This window comes from Phoxinus phoxinus, assembly GCF_949152265.1.
Source record: "Phoxinus phoxinus genome assembly, chromosome: 25".
Lineage (NCBI taxonomy): Eukaryota > Metazoa > Chordata > Actinopteri > Cypriniformes > Leuciscidae > Phoxinus > Phoxinus phoxinus.
This window is the reverse complement of record NC_136900.1, coordinates 11,776,716-11,801,842: the sequence shown is the minus strand read 5'-3', so window position 1 is coordinate 11,801,842 and position 25,127 is coordinate 11,776,716. Positions and strand designations below refer to the sequence as shown.

General features: G+C 38.9%; 1 protein-coding gene across 2 annotated transcripts; it reads right to left on the bottom strand.

Moving 5' to 3' along the window:
• Positions 1-368: 368 nt before the first annotated feature.
• On the bottom strand, positions 369-24,875 carry man2a2 (mannosidase, alpha, class 2A, member 2). 2 transcript variants are annotated; one of them, XM_079604192.1, is made up of 25 exons: positions 24,758-24,870; positions 22,263-23,089; positions 20,632-20,787; positions 19,346-19,603; positions 17,987-18,131; positions 15,726-15,897; positions 14,945-15,072; positions 14,653-14,826; positions 13,500-13,686; positions 12,482-12,659; positions 12,004-12,206; positions 10,393-10,575; positions 9,627-9,741; positions 9,478-9,545; positions 9,237-9,402; positions 8,917-9,153; positions 7,822-7,944; positions 7,629-7,743; positions 7,394-7,527; positions 7,073-7,214; positions 5,644-5,777; positions 3,605-3,682; positions 2,785-2,979; positions 2,482-2,595; positions 369-2,333 (listed from the first exon to the last, which is right to left on the bottom strand). In XM_079604192.1, the coding sequence occupies exons 3-25, from the start codon at positions 20,761-20,763 to the stop codon at positions 2,181-2,183; spliced, it is 3,534 nt and encodes a 1,177-aa protein (XP_079460318.1). In that variant the 5' UTR covers positions 20,764-20,787; positions 22,263-23,089; positions 24,758-24,870; the 3' UTR covers positions 369-2,180. The 2 variants fall into 2 exon arrangements, with proteins under 2 accessions (XP_079460318.1, XP_079460319.1); XM_079604193.1 differs by lacking the exon at positions 3,605-3,682 and having other exon boundaries at positions 24,758-24,875.
• Positions 24,876-25,127: the final 252 nt, after the last annotated feature.

Genomic DNA, 25,127 nt, shown 5'->3' with positions numbered 1-25,127 from the left:
ATGAAAGGGCATCTAAAAATATATATATAACGTAAAGAAAAAGCCAGTCTGATTTCAGTAGACCTGTCAGCTTTGGAGAGAGATGGAAATACCACCATCTTCTCACTAAGGCTGTCTGATAAATCAGTACCCGATATCCCAGCTATCATGGAGGATGTTTAGATATAAAAAGCAGAATCTCTTGTGAGCTTTTGTTAACTGAACTCAACATATCACACCCCACGCCTCTCTCCCGCTCAAGCTACATTAAATGGCAGACAACTCCCTACTGCCCCCTGTCAGTGATTCAGGGCACAACAATTAAGCTTCTGACAACAAAGGGAAACAAATGCGAAATATCACTTCAAAATGTGCACAACCACCAAGAATCAATTTTGTATCGTGTGTGATCTTTATTAAACGTCCACTTTAATGTCTTTGCATTTGCTTGTACGAGTCATTTTTATGAACACTCTCAATAGGAAACCAAACCAGAAAAAAAAAATATAAAGCTCAAACATCTCGATTCACTTTAATTTCTTAAGAAAGAAAATGAAAACAGAAAATCCTTTCCATCTCAGAACACACAACAGAAATAAAAGACACTAACAAAGATATCTGTCAGATCGGAAAGCGTATGCACAGGAAAAACAAGCATGGCAGTGAAATGCACAGACAGTGAATTTGAATCAGACGAGACTGAATTACAGAAGGGAGAACATTCTGGAATAGCAAACACGCTATTCGCTATTGGGCGCCAGAATCTGTTCCAAAGCAATCGGACAGACGTTTGGCACTCCATTCTCGGAGTTCCTCCTGAGAGGCATTATCTTCCTGATAGGACGCTTTTCTGGAACTTGATTAGCTGGAGAAGACGGCTGATGGTCTGACTGATGTAAATGGACGTGGGCGTACAGAGAGATAATCAGGCGAGGAGTTGAAAGTCAGAGAAGTGAGAATATTTTTCTGTAATTTAAATCAGAGTCGGTACAGATTTTCCTGGGTCAGACAGACAATATAAGAGAGGCGAGACACGAGACGACACGATAGGTTGACAGACAGACAGCATTTTCATGTTCAAAATGATCAGATTCGAGCAAACCGAGGTGACAGACAAAAGCCAGGAGGGACGACTGAGATGGCTCTGCTACACATTACAGATGGGTTTCCTACAGCGAGATAAGGCCTAAATGCATTTTCATGTGGGAAATTGGCTAAATCTGACCATGCGGAACCCGTTGCTACCCGCACTGGTACCTTTACCTGAAAATATTGTGAGAAGGTAACTTTATATCAAGCGAATAGCGAGTCAGCTCTCATCATCATGCGATTTGAGCAATAACCTATTAAAAAAACAAAAACAATGGAGCCATCTGAAGACCTGACCGCTGCTGGGTCGTGTGGACGTCTTCTGCTGTCAGCGAAGTGTTGCGAGCCGCCCTGAAAGAAAGAGCTGTAAATGCCGCGTCCGTTACAGCACTGACAGCCTTCACAGGCCGAGCGTGGTGATTGACATTCATAGAAAAAAAAAAAACATGTGGCCGCCGAGCGTAGGCAGAACCGTCCACAGTAGAGATAAAGAAATGAAGAACTGCGTGAGCTCAAACGACAATGACACGGATTCAAGCGTAGCTAGCTTCCAAGGCTTTAGGAGTAGAAAACAAATAAAATGGAGAAATAAAACAGCAAGAGAAGCTTCACATATTGCACTGAGTCCCACAATTTTGTATAGATCCAGTTGTGAATGTAGCTTTTGAGATATTTACATACAGTACGAACTCCAGGGGTGACAGAATGGTAAAAAAAGATTGTGAAACGGTCAGCGGTTCCAGCCAAAGACAAAAGGGGAGAAATCAATACGACAGCTGAAAACAACGGTCGGCACTGCTGGAATAAAAAGATGTTGATCAATTAGTGTTCTGCCTACTAAAATCTGATTTTTAAAAAAAACAATCATGGACATTCTTATCTCAGCACCCGGACCGGCTACCAAATATGACTTTGGCTGGAACGCTCTCCTCCTCAAGTTTTTTTTCCCCTCCATTTTGAGGGTATAGTTAGCGGCTTCGTGTTGATTCAGATACGTTAAGTCTGGATAAACGATCTCCGAAAGAGTCCTCTGCTCATCCAGCTGTGGTTCTCTGCTTTAGCACAGGTTCCGAGGGTCCACACGGAGAGCCCGGTTCTGGTGCAACACCACTCTAGCACAGCTTGAGCTTGTAGGCGGAGATCTCCATTGGCTCCAGATTGATGGAGGAGTCGTTGGAGAGCGGAGGCTGAGAGTGCATTAGAGACAGAGACATGGGTTGCAGGAGCTGGAGATCCAGCCCACGGAACAGCCCAGAAATGGAGAGCTAGGAAGAAAGATCAGACACTCAGATTCAGAATGACTAAAAATAGCCTTTATCAGACCTACATGCATGCACACACTATGTATAATTATGTGTGTGTGCTCATTATTTTCTTTTTAGGTGAACTAGTTTTCTCTCTAAGGACACTGACCTGGCCTTGTGTGGTGGAGCAGTTGAAACCAGGGTTCTGGGCCTCCAGACCACAGTCCAAGCCCAGTCGATGGAGGAGCAGAGCCGCATGAGGAGATGGAGAGTGAGCGTCCTGCTGAAAATATTTAACAATATGAAATAGATGTCGATTAAAATAAATTGATATCCCACCAAAACCACAAGATCTCAAACACTTAAAGTGTGACTTTTTTTCCCCTCCTCATTACGAACTCAAGTCCTCATCAGTTGCTCAGCAGGTGAAATCAATACGGACACACTTTTTTTTTCCAGGACTTTCATTTACCGGGCTTTGGATGCTCCTGAGGTTCAGCAGGTGGAAATCGCAGGGCAGGGTGCCAGCCAATGGAGCGAAGGTACGCATGGGTGGCACGCCATGTTTCCTGGGCAACACAGGCAGTGCCAGCACCTCGTGGTTCAGGATGGTGGAGGTCATGTGACTGAGCAGCGACGGGAAGCTGACTGGTCTACTGTCCACCGGCTGGAAGACACAGACATGCATCAGGAAACACACAAGTAAAACAACCTGGTGAAACCAAACCGCACTTACCTTCACATGACATACTGTAACCGCAAAAAGAATTTGGACACTTTTTGGGGTCACTGTATGAGATCAGATTCTCAATTCAGATTCTGCCTCTATATACTACTGATCTGCTGCCTGTTATACAATCCACCTTATTTTGCAACGCAAAAGCAGGCTATTTTCTTTGAATGTGTGAGACTTCGGATTCATTAGCCACTATAGGTAAGCAACTAGAAGAATGACAAAGTGCAGTAACGATAGATCTATAAATCTACATACCAGTGTTCATGATTATGATAATGTATTCAGTTTACAATATCAAGCAGCATAACTGACTGTGTTTTTCTACAAGTAAAATATCTGGAAAAGAATAACCAGTGGCCTCGCCCACTCTTATGTTATAAAATAAGGTGAATAAAAGGTTTGGGGGCTCAGCTACAGAGGTAGAGATAGCAGACAGGCAACGACCTTTGGCCTCTTAATCCAGGTGGAAACCTGTCGCTTGTTGCTATGGTAACAAGCTGAACTAGGGCTCTCAAAACTGCTACAGCACAACTCTCCACCACTGCAGTAATGTTACCTCTTCCTGGTCGTCTCCTATAAAACCTGCAATGATTTTGTTTATCATGTTGGTGACTTTGGCATAGGAGCCGGCAGGCTGCATGCATGAGGGGAGAAAGACATGATGATAAGTGATAGACAGAAAAGAACAAAAAACTAAAAGAGGTTGTGAAATGCATGAGGAGGGCTGTAATGAAAAGAAACCCATGGGAGAGCTTTGTTTAAGCCCCTATATTATTATCCAATATCAGACACTATATTATTTATAATCTTTCAGGCGACAGCATGATTTGAATGAAAAAGTATATTATTAAAATAAATCTGTGTCGGCGTGTAAAAACTCTAAAGCCCATTAACTATTATTACACACTTGGCAGCTTTTCGACACTAGTCTCAGAACGATACTGTCCCTGGAGCCTTCACACAGCTCTCGTGAGTAACGATAGAGAGCCCCCTACAGGCCACTGAGTGACATTAGAGTTTATATACTGCTCACCACTGATACAGGACACTCATATTTTGGTATGCATTACAATGTCTCTCTTGTGAAGCCGAAATTGCAGGCTCTAATCAGATTAATCATCTGCTACACGACTCGTGCCAGTCAGAGTGCACAGGTTTTTATCAGTCAGCCAGGAAATAAAACTGTATTAAAAAGGAATTGGGCTGCACTTCTGAGAAAGAACCAATCATGGTTTGTCACATCTAATACTGCCCCCAGTAGCATGTACATTTTATTCCGGGTTTTTTAAATCTATAGACTCATTATTTATTATTATAGAAAAGAAAAAAAAAGAAAAAAAACATGCCTCTACCCTATAAAAATATGTTTTACTTTAAAATATCTTTTCATTTGAACTTGTTTTAATAAAAATGTTATTGAGTGATAGGCTGCTTTACATGTCTGTCAGGCAATCTCTTCCTCCAAGTAGGTGGGAATAAGCGTGTACTGACCTAAAGTCTGGGGAACAACTAGTTTAACATGGATTTTGTCATCTAATTCTTAAAATATATTTTGTTTAGTTTGAGGTACTAAGTACCAAGTAAACGGTGTTCAGTTTTTTAATGTAATTTTAAATCATTATCATTACAGATTATTATTACAGAAGAATCTTAAAGGTGCTGTCTCTAATTTGTTTTTTACTTAACTAAAGCACAAAAATACCATAATATGTTTGATGAGATTTAGGAAACATGTTAAGTTTACATACTTGTTTCTCCAAAAAAAAAAAAAAAAAAAACCTACAATCAGTTATTCTAATTTGAAATGCGCGTTCAGTTTTTTAATGTAATTTTAAATCATTATCATTACAGAAGAATCTTAAAGGTGCTGTATCAAAAATTTTTTTTACTGAACTAAAGCACAAAAATACCATAATATGTTTGATGAGATTTAGGAAACATGTTAAGTTCACATACTTGTTTATCCAAAAAACAAAACAAAAAAAAACCTACAATCAGTTATTCTAATTTGAAATGCGCGTTTCGTGTCAGAATGTCAAATTAATTTTTGGTCTCTGTGATCCCGCCCCCTGCCAATTTACCCAATAGTATTTCAACACCCTGGGTTGCCATTTGACGGAAAACACAGCATATTGTAGCCATGGAAGCCAGCAAACGAACAGAGTCAGAGATCGCATATTATATTATACCCGACTAAAAAGCCTCGGCATCCATCTAAAAAACTGTCCAGAGGCATATTAAAACGAGGCTAAGTCAACTCATCAACTTGCAGTGTAAAGCTCGTCACCTTCTATTGTCAATCGTGCTCGTTCCTGTTGAGTGTCCTCAATGTGGCAACCCGTGTAAGCAACGAGTCTAAGGAGGGGGCGGGGGAAACAACCCTCTCCGATATTTTGAATTTGGACTCCAGTACTCAGTTCAACCACTAGCTCTCAATATTACATACTGCACCTTTAAATGTAATTTTAATTTGTGCGATTAGATCAGTACATGCTTATTCTGACCAAGAACCGCCAACGGTTTGACATGTAAATCAACCAAAGTTTGAGTTTGACTGGTTTAGTTAACTCATGTGCTTGTGCAATCAGAACTCACATCTTCACTGCTGCTCCTCTTCTCCAGCAGAAGGCGGAAGCGGTTGGCCGTTCGTTTGTTGTCCTTCAGGCCCTGCCCTAGACCCCTGTTATCATCTTGCATCAGTCTGCGGTCTAGGATCACCTCCAGCTGACCTGTAGAAGATGGAAAGAGCATAAGAGGGAAAGATGAAGAGGTAGAGGAGGATAATAGGATAGAGGGAGGCAAAGCATTAGACAGTACACTCATTTCATCTTCATTATTGGATACATTGCATCAAATCAATATAGAACCTGAGCGCTGTGTCCCGCTGTTAGTGTTTTCCACCTCCCTGCCGTCTCAGTCCCTAATTAATTCATGTTCCATTCTGCTAAGAACTCACCGCTACAGACCTAAAAAGTACCGGTACTTCGCTACTAAGTCAATACTCAATTGAAAACAGCATAATGAGGCAAGATTTTTAACAGTATTGGCAGCTCGATTTGGTACACAGGTGTAAAAAGTTTGAATCCTGCTATGCCAAAGGCTCAACACATGGATATTAATTATTAGGACACATTATTGTTGCTTAGTAACCTTCCTGAAGCATCGTCACCTAATTAGCCAATTAAAAATTTGGGCTATATGCGTTTTTTTTTTTTTTTATGTAAATAATATCCAATTAAAGTGGTGTGTTTTATTAGTTTTTGCACCAAAATTTGTAATTGTACAAATTTACATAAAAATCTCTAATACTGGCCGATAACAAATATGGTACCGATCAGGGCTTGACATAAACACCCGGCAAATGCGGTTGGATTTCAGAAAGTGGCGTGTCACTCCTACTAGCCACTTTGGCGGGTTGAAATTTAAATAGCCTATAATATATACATTTTCCAACTGTAGTCTTTTATAAAAAAAAGGCATCTGATATAATAAACTAAATGCAATGTAATTTTGTCAAAAATATAGATTTTTCAATACATATCGATACTGAAATATCTTCTAATACTCATTTTCCACAGAACAGATACACGAACGATACCAGCTGCTCTCTCTCTCTCTCTCTCATCTCTCCAACAGCGAGTGACACACAAACCCAGTATAACAGTGTAATGGATCAGTGTGTCAGGTCTTAAAGTGAAAGCAGCTTAATATACCTAGTGCAAAATGATGAGAAAATTAGAAGGAAAAAATTAAAATGAGAAGGGGGGGGTTAATGTCAGGCCTGGTACTGATATAAATAATTTAATGGCATTTTAGTTAAAAAATATCTATATAAATTTGTATCAAAAAATAAATAAGTCATGTAACCTAATTAATATACCAACAAAATTATAAATAAAGGTTAATAAAAAAAATATATATAACACTGGACAATAAGCAAAATGGTAACAATATATATTGTGCAAGAAGTTTCACTGATCTGGCATGGACCACTGTAACATCAGTATTTGCAAACCCCACTCACCGCTGGACACGCTGCTGACCCCCAGTGCCTGGGCCGTGTGGACCGTGAGCCGGTACTGGCTGTCCTGAATATAAGCCATGGTGGGCATGGGGTAGAAATTAGCTTGCAGTGGAAGTTTCTGGAAGTACCGACGAGGCTGCATCTGAAGAGGGAAACAGTGAAGCATTAGCTTGATTATCTGGTAGAGTAATCTGGGTCTAGGCCTATGAACTTTTGCTCTATTTTATTATCTTAAAGACTCAAAAGAACAACATGGAAGTATGATGTGCCACATTTGTTTGAACCTGACAGATTCAAAGTTTGTAGACATGTGGACTTCACCTGGAAGCCGTTGAGGTCTGTGTAGAAAGTGTCTTCGCTCTGGATGTCGGTAACCAGCCGCATGGCCAGCTCCTTGTTATTTTGATCTCTGATATCCACCATGGTGGTGATGTCCAGAGAAAGACCATCCACTCCTGAACGACAGAGACAGAGAGTGATATGTCAGGAATAAATGTCCCCACACGATCGAATTTGAGTGCAGAGCAGATGGACGCCTGAAGGATGGAGGGAGTACCTGGAACATTATGAATGCGGACCGTCTGCTGGAAGTGTTGATAATGTGCCACAACCTCAGAGAAGAGAGGACCTTCCACCACGCGCACTATAGGGGCTTCTCTCTGCGAATAGGGCTGAGAACGAGCGGAAAGGAAGGTGTTAATTCACCCCACGTTGTTTGATAAATGGCTTTTCACCCCAGTCAAGACTACCTTGGCATTTCCGTCCGGCAGGAAGAGATAGGCCCCGCTCTTGTCCTTGGAGGGTCGAGTTCCGTATGTGAGGAACTGAATCTGTACCCTCACCTCCTGGGGATCGTCTTTACGTCGAATGCTCTGATGGAGAAAAGAGTGTAAGAGAGAGAGAGAATTAATCATTTTAGACTTATCTGCTGACTCAGATTCTAAAAAAGGACACGACAGCATATGTACTACAAAAATAGGACAGGGATGCGTTTCATTTCATTTGGCAACCAATAAAAATAAAAACACTTGTCCAGATGACTGAACATAAAAATAGACTGCTGATGTCATAGCTTGGAAACTTCCTTTTTTATTAACATGCAATATTTGCTCAGTGAAGGTGATTTTCAGCATTTTTCAGGGCACTTTTTTCCATTTCCTTACAAATATTTTCTAGTGATGCACAGATATTACAATTATGGCTGATACTGACGAGCTTATAATTATCATTAAATCTATTATAATTCATATTATGGCCGATATTAAAAGTCAGTAATATATTATCATCAACATTATACAGTATAATAAAATAGATATTCATTGCTAAAAATTAAATTTAACATAACACGAGCATGCACAATTAAATATCCAATATTAGCTGATACACCATAGAGACTGATGTCAAGAAATTAAAAATCTCTAATATTGGCTGATAAATGGCCAATATTCAAATTCTATATTATTTTGCCAAAATCATTAATAAATTATGATTTTAAATGCTACAAGTGAATTTAGGCATCACAACATTATCAATGTACAGTATATAAAAGGATGTCAAATGAGTATGGGAAATGAGTATGCGCAAATATATAATGTCAGCTATATATAGGCTGATGTCGAATTAAACATTTCTAATATTGAAAGGTTAAACACTATATTGGACAGCCCTGTTTTTTCTTTTCATATAAAACCATCGAGTGAATTCACACATATAAACAAAACAAAAAATAGGGAATTCACTGAACTTCTTGTGACATTTTTGCATTTTACCCTCAGCCCTGGTTCATTTCTCACTTCACTTCCTGTAATTTAAAACAAAGGTAATGCATAAAAAGATCATCTCACCTCCAACAGGCCTGTGGTTCCAGAGAAGCCTAGAGTGAGAGACTGGCTCTGGATGTAGAACGGTTGGGCGTCTACCGTTTGCGATCGCACGGGCAGAGGGTCCAAACCTCGTATGCTCTGACCCCGTCCTGGTATCCTGAGCAGCGTATCAGAGCGCAGGGTCATGGGCGAGTCAGCAGAGTCGTACAGGTGGAAGACGGCCAATCCCAGAGCGGGGAGGCGTGCCATGAAAGAGGCCTGAAGGAAGAAACAAGCATGTAGGTTTTGAAACTACATTTATTTGAGATGCTTCCAAGGAAAATGGACACAACTGGACACACCTGGTAAACCTCTCCACTCATCTCAACGGCAGACATCCACTGTGCGCTGAGTTGAACCGGTAACGTTTGCCCGTCTTCTGTGAGCACCCTCACTCTCGCCGAATTCACCAGAACGGTGACCACACACAGACGCTCCTGCTCGACGGGGTTAAACAGCACTAGATACCTGAGGAAGAGGAAGATGATGAAGATCATATGACCGCATTTGAGGCATGCAAGATCTGTGGATGACACATCTCACCTGGGAGAAGATTCCAGCTCGATAAGTGTGCGCTGCGGGAGAGAATCCTGTGTGGCGCGTCTGTCGTCCTACAGTCACATGGACAGAGGTCAAAGGTCAGACTCTTAAACACACTGGCTGATTTTAGAAAAACCAACGCTGCTCCTCACCGTCTCTAAGAAAGGCTCCGTCTGGTAGAAGCGGTAAATGTCTTTATTCTTTATTACCAGGAAGTGTGCAGCATTCATGATCACTCGTTTCAGACCGACCAGAGAACGTAACAGCCTGCAGGGGGAAAAAGAAACGAATCAAGAACCGCTTACAAATCGAAAGGATTCAAGCCAATCCTGAAAATGGCCCATCAAAGATGATATTTAACAAATATCACCCTGAGAGACTTCCTTCGATCTCTTAACATCCTCAATTGACCGTTCACAAAGACCCGCCCCCTTTAGTTACTGTCGCTATGTCCGACAAGCTACGCCGCTCTCACGCAATGAAAAATACATCACGGAGCAGAGAGCACACTGACAACGCGCTGACAGACAGGACAGACCAGGTTACTTTTGGTACTTTGATATTAAACTAAGTCTCACCTTTCAAATTTGGTCTTTTTAAAAGAAATGTAAACAATAAATACCGTTTTGTGGCTCTTTCATGACAGATCGCTGTAGAGCCTCAGTTAAAGCAGATCATCTCTTCCCTCTAGTTCATTTATAGCATCAAATAAACATGAATGAACATGAGAAGGAATGTTGTTTTAACCGCGGAAAGGCGTCAGTACACTCCCATGTTAATCTACTAACTCTCCTGACTGCTTTGTCGGACAAAATGGCGGATGGCGAAGTATGATTGGTCAGATCGCCTGTCAATCAACTCCCTGCGAAGGGTCAATCAGTTAATGAGGATCAAATCTGCAAGCTTTTATCCAGAGACCTGTTTCCATAGTCGATGACAACAGCCTCCTTGGCAGTGCCCGTGATGGCATCATGGTGCTGGAACAGCCCTATGTTGCGCCTGGCATCGGTCAGGAGGGAGTAATCTGAAATGGGGTAACGCCCTTCCATGCCCGCACGTCTCGCGTGAGCCACCGCCAAACTGTAGAGAATTTCTGCCCCTCTACAAGAAACGCAGACAAACACAAAACCAAACAAACATTTAATTTTCAAATGCAATGATGCATGACACTGAACGAAACAGCAAGACTAGACAAGCCGAGAAACCAATGATAATAGAATTTAAAAAACAAGTACCGTAATAACAGTAATTAGGCAATGCCTCGTGCTTAATTTAGGAGAAAAACTTTCACCCACGTGGAGAATCACTATTTTAATTATTCCCCAGTAATACCGCAGAGAACAGGCCATTATTCAAAACATAAGTGAATCACTGGCAAATAAAAACAGACACTTTCCAAAGTTGCTAAAGTAATGGAATCAATTCAGAAACCCCGATGGCAGTTTGTCAGTGCACATCTAAATGGGTTGCCAATTAAAAATTAAAAGGCTTCCACAAAACCTTGTTAGCAAAAATGTTTGACTGAAAGCTACTTGTTGAATTGTTAACAATGTGTTAAATAACAGCTTTGTGCAAAAATGCTCTTCAATCAGCAGCTTAATTTGCAGAGGCAGTAATAAATGAACCATTTGTGGTTTGATTTCTGTGAAAATTTTAACTAAACGCTGTGCACTATCTATGGCTATGCACTGTTTCAAATGACATTTTACCGGTAATAACGCTTTGGCCAATAAGGATAAATACATAGTTATTTTCATGTTATAGCCAAAAACCTATAAATAGCTGCTATTAATAATTCATACTTTTAAATAAAACACTAAAACTACAATCAAATCATTTTAAATGCTACAAGTTAATTTAGGCATCAAATCCATGTATAGAATAAAAAAATGGATATAGATTTTTAGATTTTCAGGGTTGTTAAATTATTAGTGTTTAAAGATTAATAAGTGGCTTTAGAAGAATATATTTTTTAATAAATGCTTTTAAATGAAATATTTTACAATAAATCACTAAAAACGAATATAATCGTTTTAAATGCTACAAGTGAATTTAGGCATCACAATATTATAATGTACAGTTAAAAAGATATGAATATAGGATTACATTTAACAGTGTAATAAAATCATTAGTGTTTTTAATAGATTGATTCACTTTAATTGACCGCTAGATGATGGCAAATGTAATGTACATGTACAAATTGGGAAATTAGCATGAACAAATAAATATCAGCCAAAAAAAAACACACACGGGTGACACTCCTGTCAGCTAAGAAAAGGAAACTGAACCAATAATTCACATAGGCTCATCAAAATTGAGCAATAGAAGATTGTCAGGTCTGATGAATCTCGATTTGTTCGAGATGTTCAGATGGTAGGGTCAGAATTTTGCGTAAACAGCACGAAAGCATGAGTACATATAAGCTACTTACTATAATACCAATATAGCACGCATCCCTGGCTAAATCAATTTCTTTTCACCTATTACCAGTGAGATATTAGACATAAGTTGGATGTTTCTCTGACTAACCGTAGGTGAGACTCAAGCACACGGTCCAGGTTTTTGTAGAAGGGACGTGAGGTGTAGTATCCACTCCAGTAATGGTCCTCTCTATCTGCATAGGCGAAGAAGTCTCCACTCAGCACAGGGTAATCGGGTGGTCTCGTCCCCTGGGCAACTCCATTAGCCTTGTACACCGCATTAAAGTAGTCTGTCAGCGTTGCAAACTGGGCCTGAGAACACAGAGATTTGCTTATAGGGCAATTCCAATTAATTCTGCATTTTCCCAAATCTTCACTCACAAACAAGTTAAATTATTCATTTAAATTATTCCTAGTTGTGCATCAATGCTGAGGTAAAAGAGCTGTATTGGTTAAAAAAAAAAAAAAAACGGTATTTTTGACGTTGCAGCAATAGGTCCAGACCTAACCAAAGAATCCTCCTGACAAACATGCAGGCAGTTATTGTAGTTTTGTATCGATAGACAGGTCAGAGCCTGTAAACATACCTTCACATGCATTTCTGGGTGGGAGTTCATGTAATCGAACAGTTTCTGGTAGTTGAAGTACTGCTGGTCCCACTCTACTGCTTTGTCGTAGCGGAAGTCGTCCCCCAGAGGAACCAGCAACACTTTACTACGGAACAGCTTGGATTTTTTACGGTATTGATCAAGCAGAACTCCAGCTCTGAAACAGAAAATGTCAAATATAAAGTAAATCCACTGGATTGCTTTTTTTTATTAAGGCTGTCAATCGATTAAAACAATTTAAGCATTAAATGGACTTAAATCAATAAGCTTGGGCTCAGCAGATTTTTAATAAAGAAATGTATACTTTTATTCAGCAAGGATGCATTCAGTTGATCAAAAGGGACAATAAAGACATTTATAATGTAACAAAAAATATATATTTCAAATAAATTTGACTGTATATATATTATATACCCTTATATTTTTTATTTTAAATAAATGACTATATTTATGTAGGGGGGGCATAATTAATTGTGTTCATTTAATGCATTTTTATAAATACAAGATATTAATTTTTATTTTATTTTATGTTATTATTATATTGTTTTAATTGTATATAAATGAATATCAAGTGAATGAATGTGTTTAAATTCCCTAGTTTCCATCTTAGCAGTTACATTTGTAGTAATACCAAAAGGAAGACTACATGTTTGAACATTTGGGAGGAAATGACTCATGAAGCTAAAAGTGTCCTCATAAAACCCTCTGCCTATTCCAGTAAACCTCAAAGACCTCTGAAGTGTAAGGACAGGTGCAAATTAATTGCTACAAGCTTGTTAATATCCGGGTTTTCTTCTATGGAGCTAAAGAGAGAGGGAGGTGGATTTGGGTTTGAGCCCAGTTCAAGCACAACCCATATAAATACAGCTGGCGTGATGGACAAATGAATTCTGTTGGCTAACACAGGAAATTAACCTACATTCATTCTTTGGCTAAACTCCCCCGAATCACATTAATCTCCTGGTTTCGTATTAATCAGCCCTACAGCCTGCCTCACCTCTCGGCCACGTTGGCATCTGAGATGGCTCGGGGCGGCACCTTCCAGGGGCAGTTGACTCGACTGCCCGGCAGTCTCTTGAAATCAAACTGGCAGCAAATCTTCGGGTCTGGCCCACACGTGTGCGGCACGTCGTAGCTGTAAAACGGCATCATGTGGCAGAACATGTCCGTGCTCGATTCAATATCTGTAGATTCAAAAAAAGAATTAATCAAACTCAGATGTGTAGGTCTCTAAGCCACTGAGATGGGTTGGCAAGACTCGTTGGCAAAGCTTTCAAAAATGGCTTCCAAGGGTTTGTGTTTTCCTAAAACTTCATTAGACATTTAAAGCATTTCCAACATGTAGAAAATTATTACAAATGCTATATTCCTAACTATTATAGTTATTAACTAAATATGAGTGGTGCTTGTGTAAGCGGTTCAATTTGACCCTCTCTGAGTGGGATTCGAACTGGCGTTCTTCGGTATGGGAGGCGGGCACACTAACAAGGACACTAAAGACCGCGATCTCTAGCGTCAGTCGCTAGTCCTGTCCTGAGCCCAGGGGAGTGAGGTTTACATGCACTGCTTTTTACTAGCTGGCCTCCGTTACACTTGCTCATGCAAAACACACTGCCACAATGCTATGGTAATTGCTAGGGTGTTGCTATTGCTGTACGGTTTCTAGGGCGTTGCTAGGCAGCTAATTGGCCCAGGTCAAGAGCACATCCCTAAAATCCCTATGATTTTCTGCTCTCCAGATATGGCTTTGGTCCATTCAAAGTATCGTTCATGTCTGTAGCATAAAACTAATTTGTTGTTGTTAACTAAAACTATTACAATTGTTTTTGTTAATTGAAAAAAAAATAACTTAAAAAGATATAGCCTTGGCAACTAACCGAAAAAAATAAAAAAAGTTGAAGTAGTACTAAAATTACTAAATAGAGCTAAATAAAAATATAAAAAAATAAAACAAAAACTAATAAAAATGACAAAAGCATATAACAAAATTACTACAAAATTTAAATAGAATCTGAAAAGAAGAAATATTAATAAATTACAATATATAAATAATATTGCTAATAAGGTAAATTCATGCATTTCTTCTGTACTAATTTGAAACCATGTGGCTTTAAATGTGAATGCATGTTTTTATATTTGTAGTCATTTACCCCAGGCCTGCCTCCACATGAACTCAAGGCTCCGAGTGGCAGAAAAGTGCTTTTTGATGGAGTAATGGACCCTCTGGATCAGCATGCTGGTCATGTTCGCCCGTTTCAGTAGGTAAGGCATCGTGGCGCTGTGCCCGAACGGATCAACGGCCCAGCCTGAGCGAGGGGTCACACCTGCAGTAACACACCGATTAAATATTCCACTTTTAGGATCAAGCCTGCATCTCCCATATCTAGAGAAAATGCAAATACGGTAACCACTAAGCCACACCACCCCACAAAATAATCATACCCAGATTTCTCTCCAGCCACTGATGGCCTTCAATAAGCTGATCGATCATGGCGAAATAGTGAGCGCTGGCTTCATCCGTCATGACCCAGCCTCCTGTCACCATCTCAAGCTGTCCGCTGAGGATCAGCCTGAAAGAAAACGGGTTTAAAGAGGATTCAAGACTGAAAACACAGATCGCAAGACGAGGTGAGGAAATCCACAACATTAGATCAGGCTATATAAGGAGCATCTCACTTGTACCACACGAGCATATGGACTGATTAACCTTCAGCAGATTACTGAGTTAAGAAGATGAACTGGTCAAGAATGGGCATGTCAATCAAAACAGAACAGTGTGAACAAGAGCGCTGATTGGATTGATTGAACTGAAAAATGGTCCATTCATGACAGGTTCGCTACCGTTCAAAATTTTAGGGTTGCATTTTTAAATTGTTTTTAAAAGTATTTTATGCTCACCAAGGCTGCATTTATTTGATCAGAAAATGCAGTAAAAAAAAAAAATGCAGGTATTCTATTTGAATATATTTTTGAAATGAAATTTATTCCTGTGATGAAAAAGCTGAATTTTCAGCAGCCATTAAATGCATTTAAAAAAATATATAAATAATATTTTATAATATTTCTTAAATATATACATGCATGTGTGTGTATTTATATATACAAATTAATTATACACAATACACACACATATATTATGGAAACACAAACTTTTATTTTGGATTTGATTAATCGCGATGAATAATTTCGCTTCAAATGTTTATCTAATATAAAAATGACTCACTTGCGCATTGCCTCTTGTTTTTGTGCATCCACACTTTCCCACCATTTGGCGAAGAATGATATTTCCGACCAAATGAACTTCCGTCGAGGATCTTCCGCCAGCTTCACCAACATGTTGTTGAAGATATGCTGGGTCTGGTCATTGTAGTACTTGTCAAAAGTTTTGATCCATCCTGTCGCAAAAGAAGTGCAGTATGAAATCATAGGAAGGCATACAGATCTGATGTAGTGACAACAGAATCTGTGCTAAAAACAAACGTTCTTTTGATAAAACACTCAAAAGTTTAGAAGAAGCATAGCATTTTGGCAGCACTTTGTTCTCCAAAGAACAATCTGTTCAAAATAACACCTTCTGTTCAATATTCAGAGGCACTGCTGATCTTTGCTTCAGCGCAGGAAGAACAGATCCGTGCTGACCCGGAGAACGGCAGGCAGACATTAAGAGTTGCGGAAAGCTGACGCTTTCAGCATTACACAATCTGCATTAAACACACATCACCACAAAGACCAGTGACACGGTACCGACACCAATAAAATAACAGGGAAACGGGTCACTGACTTTAATGCATTAGATTCAGCCCTACAGTTCTTTCAATCATAATGCTGAAAAAAAAAAAAAGGCAACTGCAGGGGTTTCGCGAGCAGATTTGGAAACTTATCTGTCCTGTGGGTGATACGCATTGTGTTTTTCATAAGGTGCTTCACAAATTGTGCCTACGCTGCAAAACGCAAGCCCAGCATTGACCCACTTTACCTGCACGCCTCTTTCGGATACACATGGCTTGCTGTTAGACTGAGGATGCTGCATCAACAACGAAGTAAAAGTAAAATGAAAAATGTTGCATCCACTAAAGGAACTTTATGGGAGAGATTGAAACTTTACAACATGTTTAGGTTGCTTAAAGAAATTAAAGTAATTTAAACTTAAAATATCATTAAGTAGGCAATGTTTTTTCAACATTTTGTCTTTAATTAAATATTATCCAAACCATGTTATGCAACAAAAGCTTTCTATTTCAAATCAATGCTGTTCTTTTTAACTTTCTATTCATCAAAGAATCCTGAAAAAGATCACAGTAATTTTAAATTGTAATAATATTTCTCAATATTACTGCTTTTAATGATTTTTGACCAAATAAATTGCAGCCTTGGTGAACATGAGCATCTATAATGCATGTTTATAAGGAAATGCGCTTAATATCAAATTGATATTAAATACAAACTATAGATGTAGTTAAAATGAATGTGACAGATGTGTAATATAGTACATTTTATTATTAGTTGCCAATATTATTGTTATAATTAATGGTATAATTAAAAATAATATAACTTAATTCTACATAGTTATTATATATTTAATGTATAATATAATACATTATTATATTACAATTTAATATATAATTTGTTTACATTTCTAAAAATAGACATAAAAATATCTAAATATTGAATTATCGTATTTATAATGGCATTTTCTGCCTTTTTGTGTAGGATGTTGATAATATTACTTTTTTAATATTCGTTTTTTTCCTTTATTGAAGGGAACATGCGCTTGTGAGAAAGCGACTGAACAGCTGCTGCTGTTAATATCATTTGCTCAGGATTTTATTTTTTTTTATAAAGACTTATAACCAGGGTTATTATTATTTCGCCACGTCTGCTTCAGCTGTTGGTGAATATCAAAAATAACAGTTTTGCAAGCTGTTCATAGTCTTTATAACTCTCATACTCTACCTATGAAACTGAAGTCAAGTAGGTTTGCATCAAAATATCAATAAGTTATGTGCTCGTCCAAGTCGAAAGATCACCAATTAGCAGCCATTTGATTGGAGCATTGCTACATAAAAGTCCATACAACTCATGTGCTTCTGAAGCCGTGTGATAGCTTTAAATGAGAAATTTTATTTGTTTACTCAATGAAAACCTTCTCCAGTGGGAGGTTAACTGAAAATCTAAGACGGTCAACATTATTAGTGAAACTTTTGATACTTCTATTGTGCTTGCGTGTCCTTTTTGAAACTTGAGACTTCGGTTCCAGTTACACCTACAGACATCTCAAAACTATAGTTACGCTTAAGGCTAATGCATTATGCATGTAACAAGAAATCCGATTACAGGACAACAACTTGACATATAAACACAGCTAAAGCCTTGACTTTTGCCTGTGCAGAGTGAATCAGCCCCAACTTCAAAAAAGAAAACTTCATAAATTCTTCAGTACGAAAGGTTGATGCATGTTTGAGTGAATGAAGTTTCAATCCCTACCTGGATCGTTGTGCGAATGAGGGACCACAAACACTTGCAGGGGCTCGTCGTCCCACTCGTTGGGCTCGTAGGTGATCTCAAAACCTTGCTTCCAAACACCTCCGTCCACATTATCGAAGTTTAGCAAGGAGTATACATCCAGCATCTATGGCCAAACAATCAATACAGAGATGGTGTTGAATGTCATTCCACTGATCCATCTGGAAGTCTTGATCCATTTCAAAATTCTAAACATCTTTACAAAAGCCTCAGAACCTCCACTTGGAGACACTAAAATGTGATAAAGATGTTTTCCACAAAACAGGACATGGCGCGGACTTCCTTAGAAATACCACATCTCATGGCAATTTGATATAACTGACAGATGACAAAAGAGCTGTATTTAGAGTAGGCGTGAGTATGCCTGAAGCATAACAATGCACCCAATGGAGACGAAAAGTGCCTGTTCACAAGCATCCATGCAGTGTGTGTTCATGCATATTGGGGGCTGAGCAATGAAGGGTTGTTTGGGTTGATTTCAAATACCAACAGTTTTACTGTTATTTAAAAAAAGCACATTTGATATTATGTTGACTTAAATTGTATATTATGTGTAAGAGCCCCTTGACAAAGCAAGCATAATAGAATACCATTGCCATTCTTGTGAAATACAAGTCATCACTATTAGTCATCATTACATAACTGCAGGAAGACAAAGTCAAAAGTTGCAGACTCAAAACTCTGATTACTGACGTAATTTCTATAACCACCACTAGAGTTGTCAAAAAGTACCGATTTCGGTACCAAGTCGTTACTAAAACGTAAAAAATGTGACGCTTTAAGGGCTGTTAAGCGGAATCATAAACCCCTCTGATTGGCTGATTGTACTCGCGCACTCATCAGATATGTCTGTGATTGGCTACAATGATGTGCTTCAAAAACGTTGTAAATATACATCAATGACGCTCTTCACCGAACGCTTACACAGACACACACGGGAGCGTTTGAAAGACGCCTGCTTGTGATTTCAAAAGCTCCCGCTCCCGTTTTTAAAAAAACTTTCAAACACTTCTGTGTGCTCTCAAACGCTCCATGCGTTGATCGTTGTAGCCAATCACAGACATATCCGATTCACAGACATATCCGATGAGCGCGTGAACACAATGGCTAATCAGAGGTGTTTACGATTGCGCTCAAAGCGTCACAATTAAAAAACTTCAGTATCGACTTGGTACCGAAGTCGGTAGTTTTTGACTACTCAAACCACCACAAGTGAATCCCAAAGCCGCACTGCAATCCGCTCCCAGATAACACTCCATTCAATTGTAGTCCTCCTTACACACACACTCCAACCCACTGAGACACTGTTTTGATTCTCACCTGCAGGTCAGTTTGGCTCCTGCGGCCCAGTGCGAACTGGCAATCCAGTGGCTTGACAGAGAGAAAGGTGGGCCTGCCATCAAAGGGCAGCACCCAGGATCCATTGGCGCTCCGGAAGGGGAGATGCCCGCTGGGAGAGATGGCCCCCGTATCGGTGAGCTCCAGCACAGAGTCTTTGATGTGGCTGATGATCTGATGGTTCTCCTCCAGGAGCTGCTCCAGCTGCTCGATGCGGTTCTGCAACACCGAAATCTGGCTCTGAAAACAAGGAGGGGGATGGAGGTGTAATCTACCACCACAATCTACAACATCACACGACTGACCCGAGCGCTCTAGAGGGGACGGCACACCAAGGCACAACCTCTAACACGTCTACAGTACCATAAACAAACGAAACTTTTACATTTTCGAAAGAAAACTTGAGTAGTGTCCTCATGATTCTGGGTAGGGATGCACTGATAATTTATACTGATGATAATTTATTTGTAATGTTATGGTCGAAACCGATAGGGCTGCCCCCTAATAGTCAAAAGAAATGATATTCTGGTACTTCGATATGTCTCAGGTCCATACTTCGGTGTAAATTGATGGGATTTCTTCTGCCATTTTATCATCCCCAGGGCAGATCACAAGTCTGATAGCTTCTTCTCAATAAATTGCACGATTTGAGGTATCATTTAGATCCGTAGTACAAAGAGTGAGGGATGAGTTACATGTTAACATAAAACTTGGAAGTTTGTTTAAATCCCTTGCCTTAGCAAGTATTACTATTATCAAGTGTCACAGCAGCTGTAAGTGTTCGCTGGGGCAAAGCTAACTGACAATCAAATTGATAAAAGATTTAGTACAGGCTTTGGATACAAACAATATCTCCATTTTGCATAATGTGCGTTATTTTTCCAGAGGCTTCCGATATGAAGCACATGAAATGTGCTAATTCCCACACCATCAACCGTGTGTCATCCTGAATGCAATTTATAGAAGAACACCAACACATTTTTCTAATAATTGGGTTTTTTGCATTTAAAAAAGCCTTTGGTTCGTGATAGAAAAAAAAAGCCAGCACTCACAGAGAGTTATTCACTAGCTAATTTAGTAGTTAATTAGCTCCAGACAGAGCCAGAAACAAATTGGTCACATCACTAGCTTTACACTTGCTAGGCTGAAGAAAAAAAAAAAAAAACACACTGAAGGCTTTGACAAATGGAGCCATTCAAACGGACCAACACAGCAAAAAACAAATTAATCCAGGACAAAGGAAATTCATAAAGAAGCCACCGACTCACCCTCGGAAAGTTCCCGGCGTTCTGTCTCCTGGCGGGATCGTGCTGGACGCGGTCCAACATCAGGTAGAGAGAGAAGACGGCCACACAGAAGATGGCCCCGCCACAAACGGTCACCTGCTTCTTCAGTTTCATCCTCCTCGGCTTATCTCACGGACGCTGATGTCGAGGAGACAGAAGAAGAGAATCTTAACATGCACAAACCAGATCTGATGAAGGTGTGTCCCAAAAATGAAAAAGTGCAGCGTTGCTGGAAAAAACTCCGTGATGGGATTTGTCAGCCATGTTTAAAGTCCACCTCTGCTCTCCAAATTCTAGAGCAGGGGCTCGTGGGATAGGGGAGGTGGTGTATATATACACGGGGGACACTGATCAGTGGGAGCCCAGCAGTGGTCTGTCAACTGTGACCAAAACCACAGCCAATTTCAGCCTCCTTCAAAGTGCCCCTTGTCCTCAACCATTCAAACCCAAGAAAGGAAAAAGGGGGGGGGGGGGAGAATAACACAGGTTCTAAACAGTGGGAGCCCAGACAGGGATCTAGTGTCCCTCCGGCAAAGCTGTCTATGTGTGTGTGTGTGTGTGTGTGTGCATATAGATGTCGTTACGGTGAGGACATGTCCCCAGCACTTTATCAAACAGCTTCCGACAGGGTGGATGTAATACTGAGGAAGCATCTCCAGTTCTTGGGCAGTTTTCATTTTGTTACTAGGTAATGTTCGTTCCTGCTCTGAAACGCATCGTTAGACTGAAATTACAAAGCTAAATGCAAACAAATGTGCGGCCACTCATGAAATGCAATTGACATTCAATTTTGGTAAAAAAAAAAAAAAGTATATAAAAGGGCAAATTAGAACCCAGAATCCTTCAAATGAAGTTGATAAAATAATATATATTAACACAATATACATAAACACATATAATATATATATATATATATATAATATATATATATACACACACACACACATATACCAGTATATAACAAAGCATAATTTATTGTACAATATAATAAAATATATATTTAATATAATATATTTAAAATAATAATTATATTAGTGCTGTCAAATCAATTAATCGCATCTAAGATAAAAGTTTGTTTATATATATATATATATATATATATATATATATATATATATATATATGCGTGTGTGTGTGTTCATGTATATACACAAACACACACATATAATAAAAATTGATGCAATTAATCGATTTGACAGCACTAATTTTGTGTTTAAGTGTTTAAGATGAATTTCAAACAAATATATATATATATATATATATTAATATATATATACATTTTTTTTAAATAAAAACACTTACAAAAAGCACATACAATTAGTTTTAAAAAAATCATAAATACTAGAATATTATAAATAATAATAAAATAAACTGTTTAAATTATTTTTGGATTTATAATTGTAATATTACTTTTCCAAGTACTGTTGTCAGTTTTGACTTGGAAATGAGCAAACGCTTAACTGTGCAACCTAATTAAAATTCAAGAGCTTTCTGAAAAGTCTTTTCCAATTCATGATGTCACAACCAGCACATCAGTACCACCCAAGTATCTTCACCTTGTGATGCCCTGTCTGTGTGTGTGTGTGTGTGTGTGTGTGTGTGTGTTCACTTACAGGGTAGAGTGTAGTCCTTCACACGGCAGTGGTCGCTCCAGTCCGAGTCGGTCGAGGATCCATCGTAACGAATGCAGGTTTCCACCGAGCAGAGAAAGGACCAGTGTGGAATAAGAACGACCTGCCTCAGAACGCCCCCTCTTTCTTAAGCTTTTTTTCCTCTCTTTCCAGCTTGGCTGATGGGTCTTCTCGGACACTGATGATGCAGATCTGCTAGTCCACTTATCCTTTGAACTCCATAATGCATCCAACAAAGTCACTAGTGTTAATAGTTTGCGTCCGGACACGAGCAACGTACCTTTTCTGCACTCAAGGACGACTGACCTTGATTCTGAATGATTTTGGATTATGAAGTCCTACAACAGGAGGCAATCCTGGGAAGTGCACGAATTGTGCCAAATTTGACAATGGAAGGTGGCGTCTCGCATACAAGATTCGAAAAAGAAAGACAAACCCAGAGCAGCGTGGCCTGGATTTGCCTGTAAAAACAAGCAGGTGTTCTTCCTCCTTTGTCTCGCAAATCTAATATGAAGGTAATCCTGTCAGCTCCGAGTCAGGCAGTGTCTTAGCGCTCTCCAGAAAGACTTGGGATTAAGCCTTTCCTCCAGCACTGCTAAACGGCTCAAACGATCCCATGTCCAAAATGGAGAGGTTCCAGGAATGGCTACATAAAACTGAGAAGGCTACAAAAGGGAATCTTAATGGAAGAGAGTAAACCTAGTTTTAGAAAACTACTGAATAGGGTTGGTTAGAAGGTCTTTCTTCCATGTTTCCTATTTTGAAGCACAGATTTCCACAGCAAGTCTCAGAAACGGAGAGCCGAGCACCTGTGGAAACAAGTGAACAGTGGAGTTTAATGCTCGTCTACTAAAGCGGAAATCTTAACAATGGCAGTCAATCAATACAATTAAAAAACACATTATTCCCAATGCAAAAGTAGTCATAGTCAGTATTAATATTTGTTACATTATATTACTTTTTTTATTTTTTATAATTGCTTGATTATTATACAAGCAAAAGATTTTGAAAACAGATAATATTAAATTATATAATTTAGATTTTTAATTATCATTTTGAAAAAATCCAATTTAAACAATATACTACGCCAGAAAAAAAACATTAAATTGTTATTAGTGATCCAAAGAAAAGTTTAGAAAACAAAAATATTTTTGTCTAAAATAGTAAAAAGAAAATATATAAATACCAGTTTTGGAGGGCCAAAATCTTTGACCAAAGCAGTGACTTTTTAATTTAATTTAATTTTAATTTAAGTTTCTCCAATGATGCGTTGGAGAAGTAGCGGGAAGCACTTCAACGTGTCAAAAAAATATGCTAGATTTAAAATATGTCACATTTTTTCAACTGAATTATCGAGAGGCAGCTTGTTGCTGAAGATCTTCACTATGACTGGTTTCATTTATCAGCTGAGAACACAACATTGTGCAGCAATTACCCAAAATTAATTACCAAAACTTTATTTCCAATATCAATTTCAGTTTACGGGTAAATTAAAACTTTATTTTCGGTTTCTGTTAAAACATTTAAAAAATAAATAAATAATAATATTTTGGTGCATGATCACTTATATTTATCCATCCATTCTTTAGGCTATATCATACATTAAAATATCAGAATAAAGCATGCAAATTTGATTGAATAATGATAGTCCGATAGATCGGCCAGGTTGATTAATTGACAGGTATTTGATATAGTTGGCTGATAATTAAGTCTGTTTAACATTTTGAATGAAGATTGTGTAAAATGTCTTTATATTGGCCATCCAACACCATCTGTATTGCCTTCAGTCATGAAACATCCCATATTGGTCAAAAACTAATTGTGAACAAACACACATTTGTGTGTGCGTGTGTGTGTGTGTGTGTGTGTGTGTGTGTGTGTGTGTGTGTGTGTGTGTGACAGTATATTGTTTAAATATACAGATAAATTACAATATAATATAACTGTTAAGCAAACAATAGAGAGGAAAGAGATCAGTGTGTAAAACTACAGCAGTCTGATCTTGCCCTGAAAGTCTCAAAGACCACAACATGACTGCAGGAGAATTATTTGCCTACTACCTAGAAATATGCCTGCAATAATGATGTGGGAATGTTATCAGCAGCACTGATATCAGACATATCATTTAATCTCATAGTTCTTCGTTAAACCAGCTTGTTGCCATAGACAGATCCACTGATATCCACTGCAAGCCTTAACGTTAGCTTATATCTGCATATGGAGGCAAGTTACTCGTTTAACGTTTTAGATCCGATCTATCCACCTCTAACTGACATTCCCACTCAAGATCAGACATGTATAAGAGTTTATCAGCTAGATCCGCAGGTAAGATCGCGTAGTATTCGCGTGCAGCATGTAAATACATTGCCTCTGCTGCTCTATTCTTCAATACAAACGCGCGATCAAGCTACAGAAAACACCTTCCTAACGTTTAAAATCATTACAATGCACTTCTAACGCTTTTTGAAACGGCTTACCTGTTGGTGGCGAGGATTTTAAACGAGAAAGCAGTCACGGGACATCAAATATTTCCCCGTTATTTCCTTCTGAAAGACGTCTGTGATCCTGTGCAAGAGCTTGAGAATGGAGCAGAGCATTGTGGGAAGTGGAGTTTTCTGAGGGCTGAGGCGCACTGGCCTCTGATTGGTTAGATGATTGAAGGCGTTAAATGGTATATATAATTTAGATGATGTACAACACCCTTATCATTACCGGTATATGAAGACCGGGGTTAGTTGAAAGTCAATGTGATGGATAGATAGATAGATAGATAGATAGATAGATAGATAGATAGATAGATTTTATCCTTGTTTTATACTTTTCTTATGATGCATAATGAGAGATTTA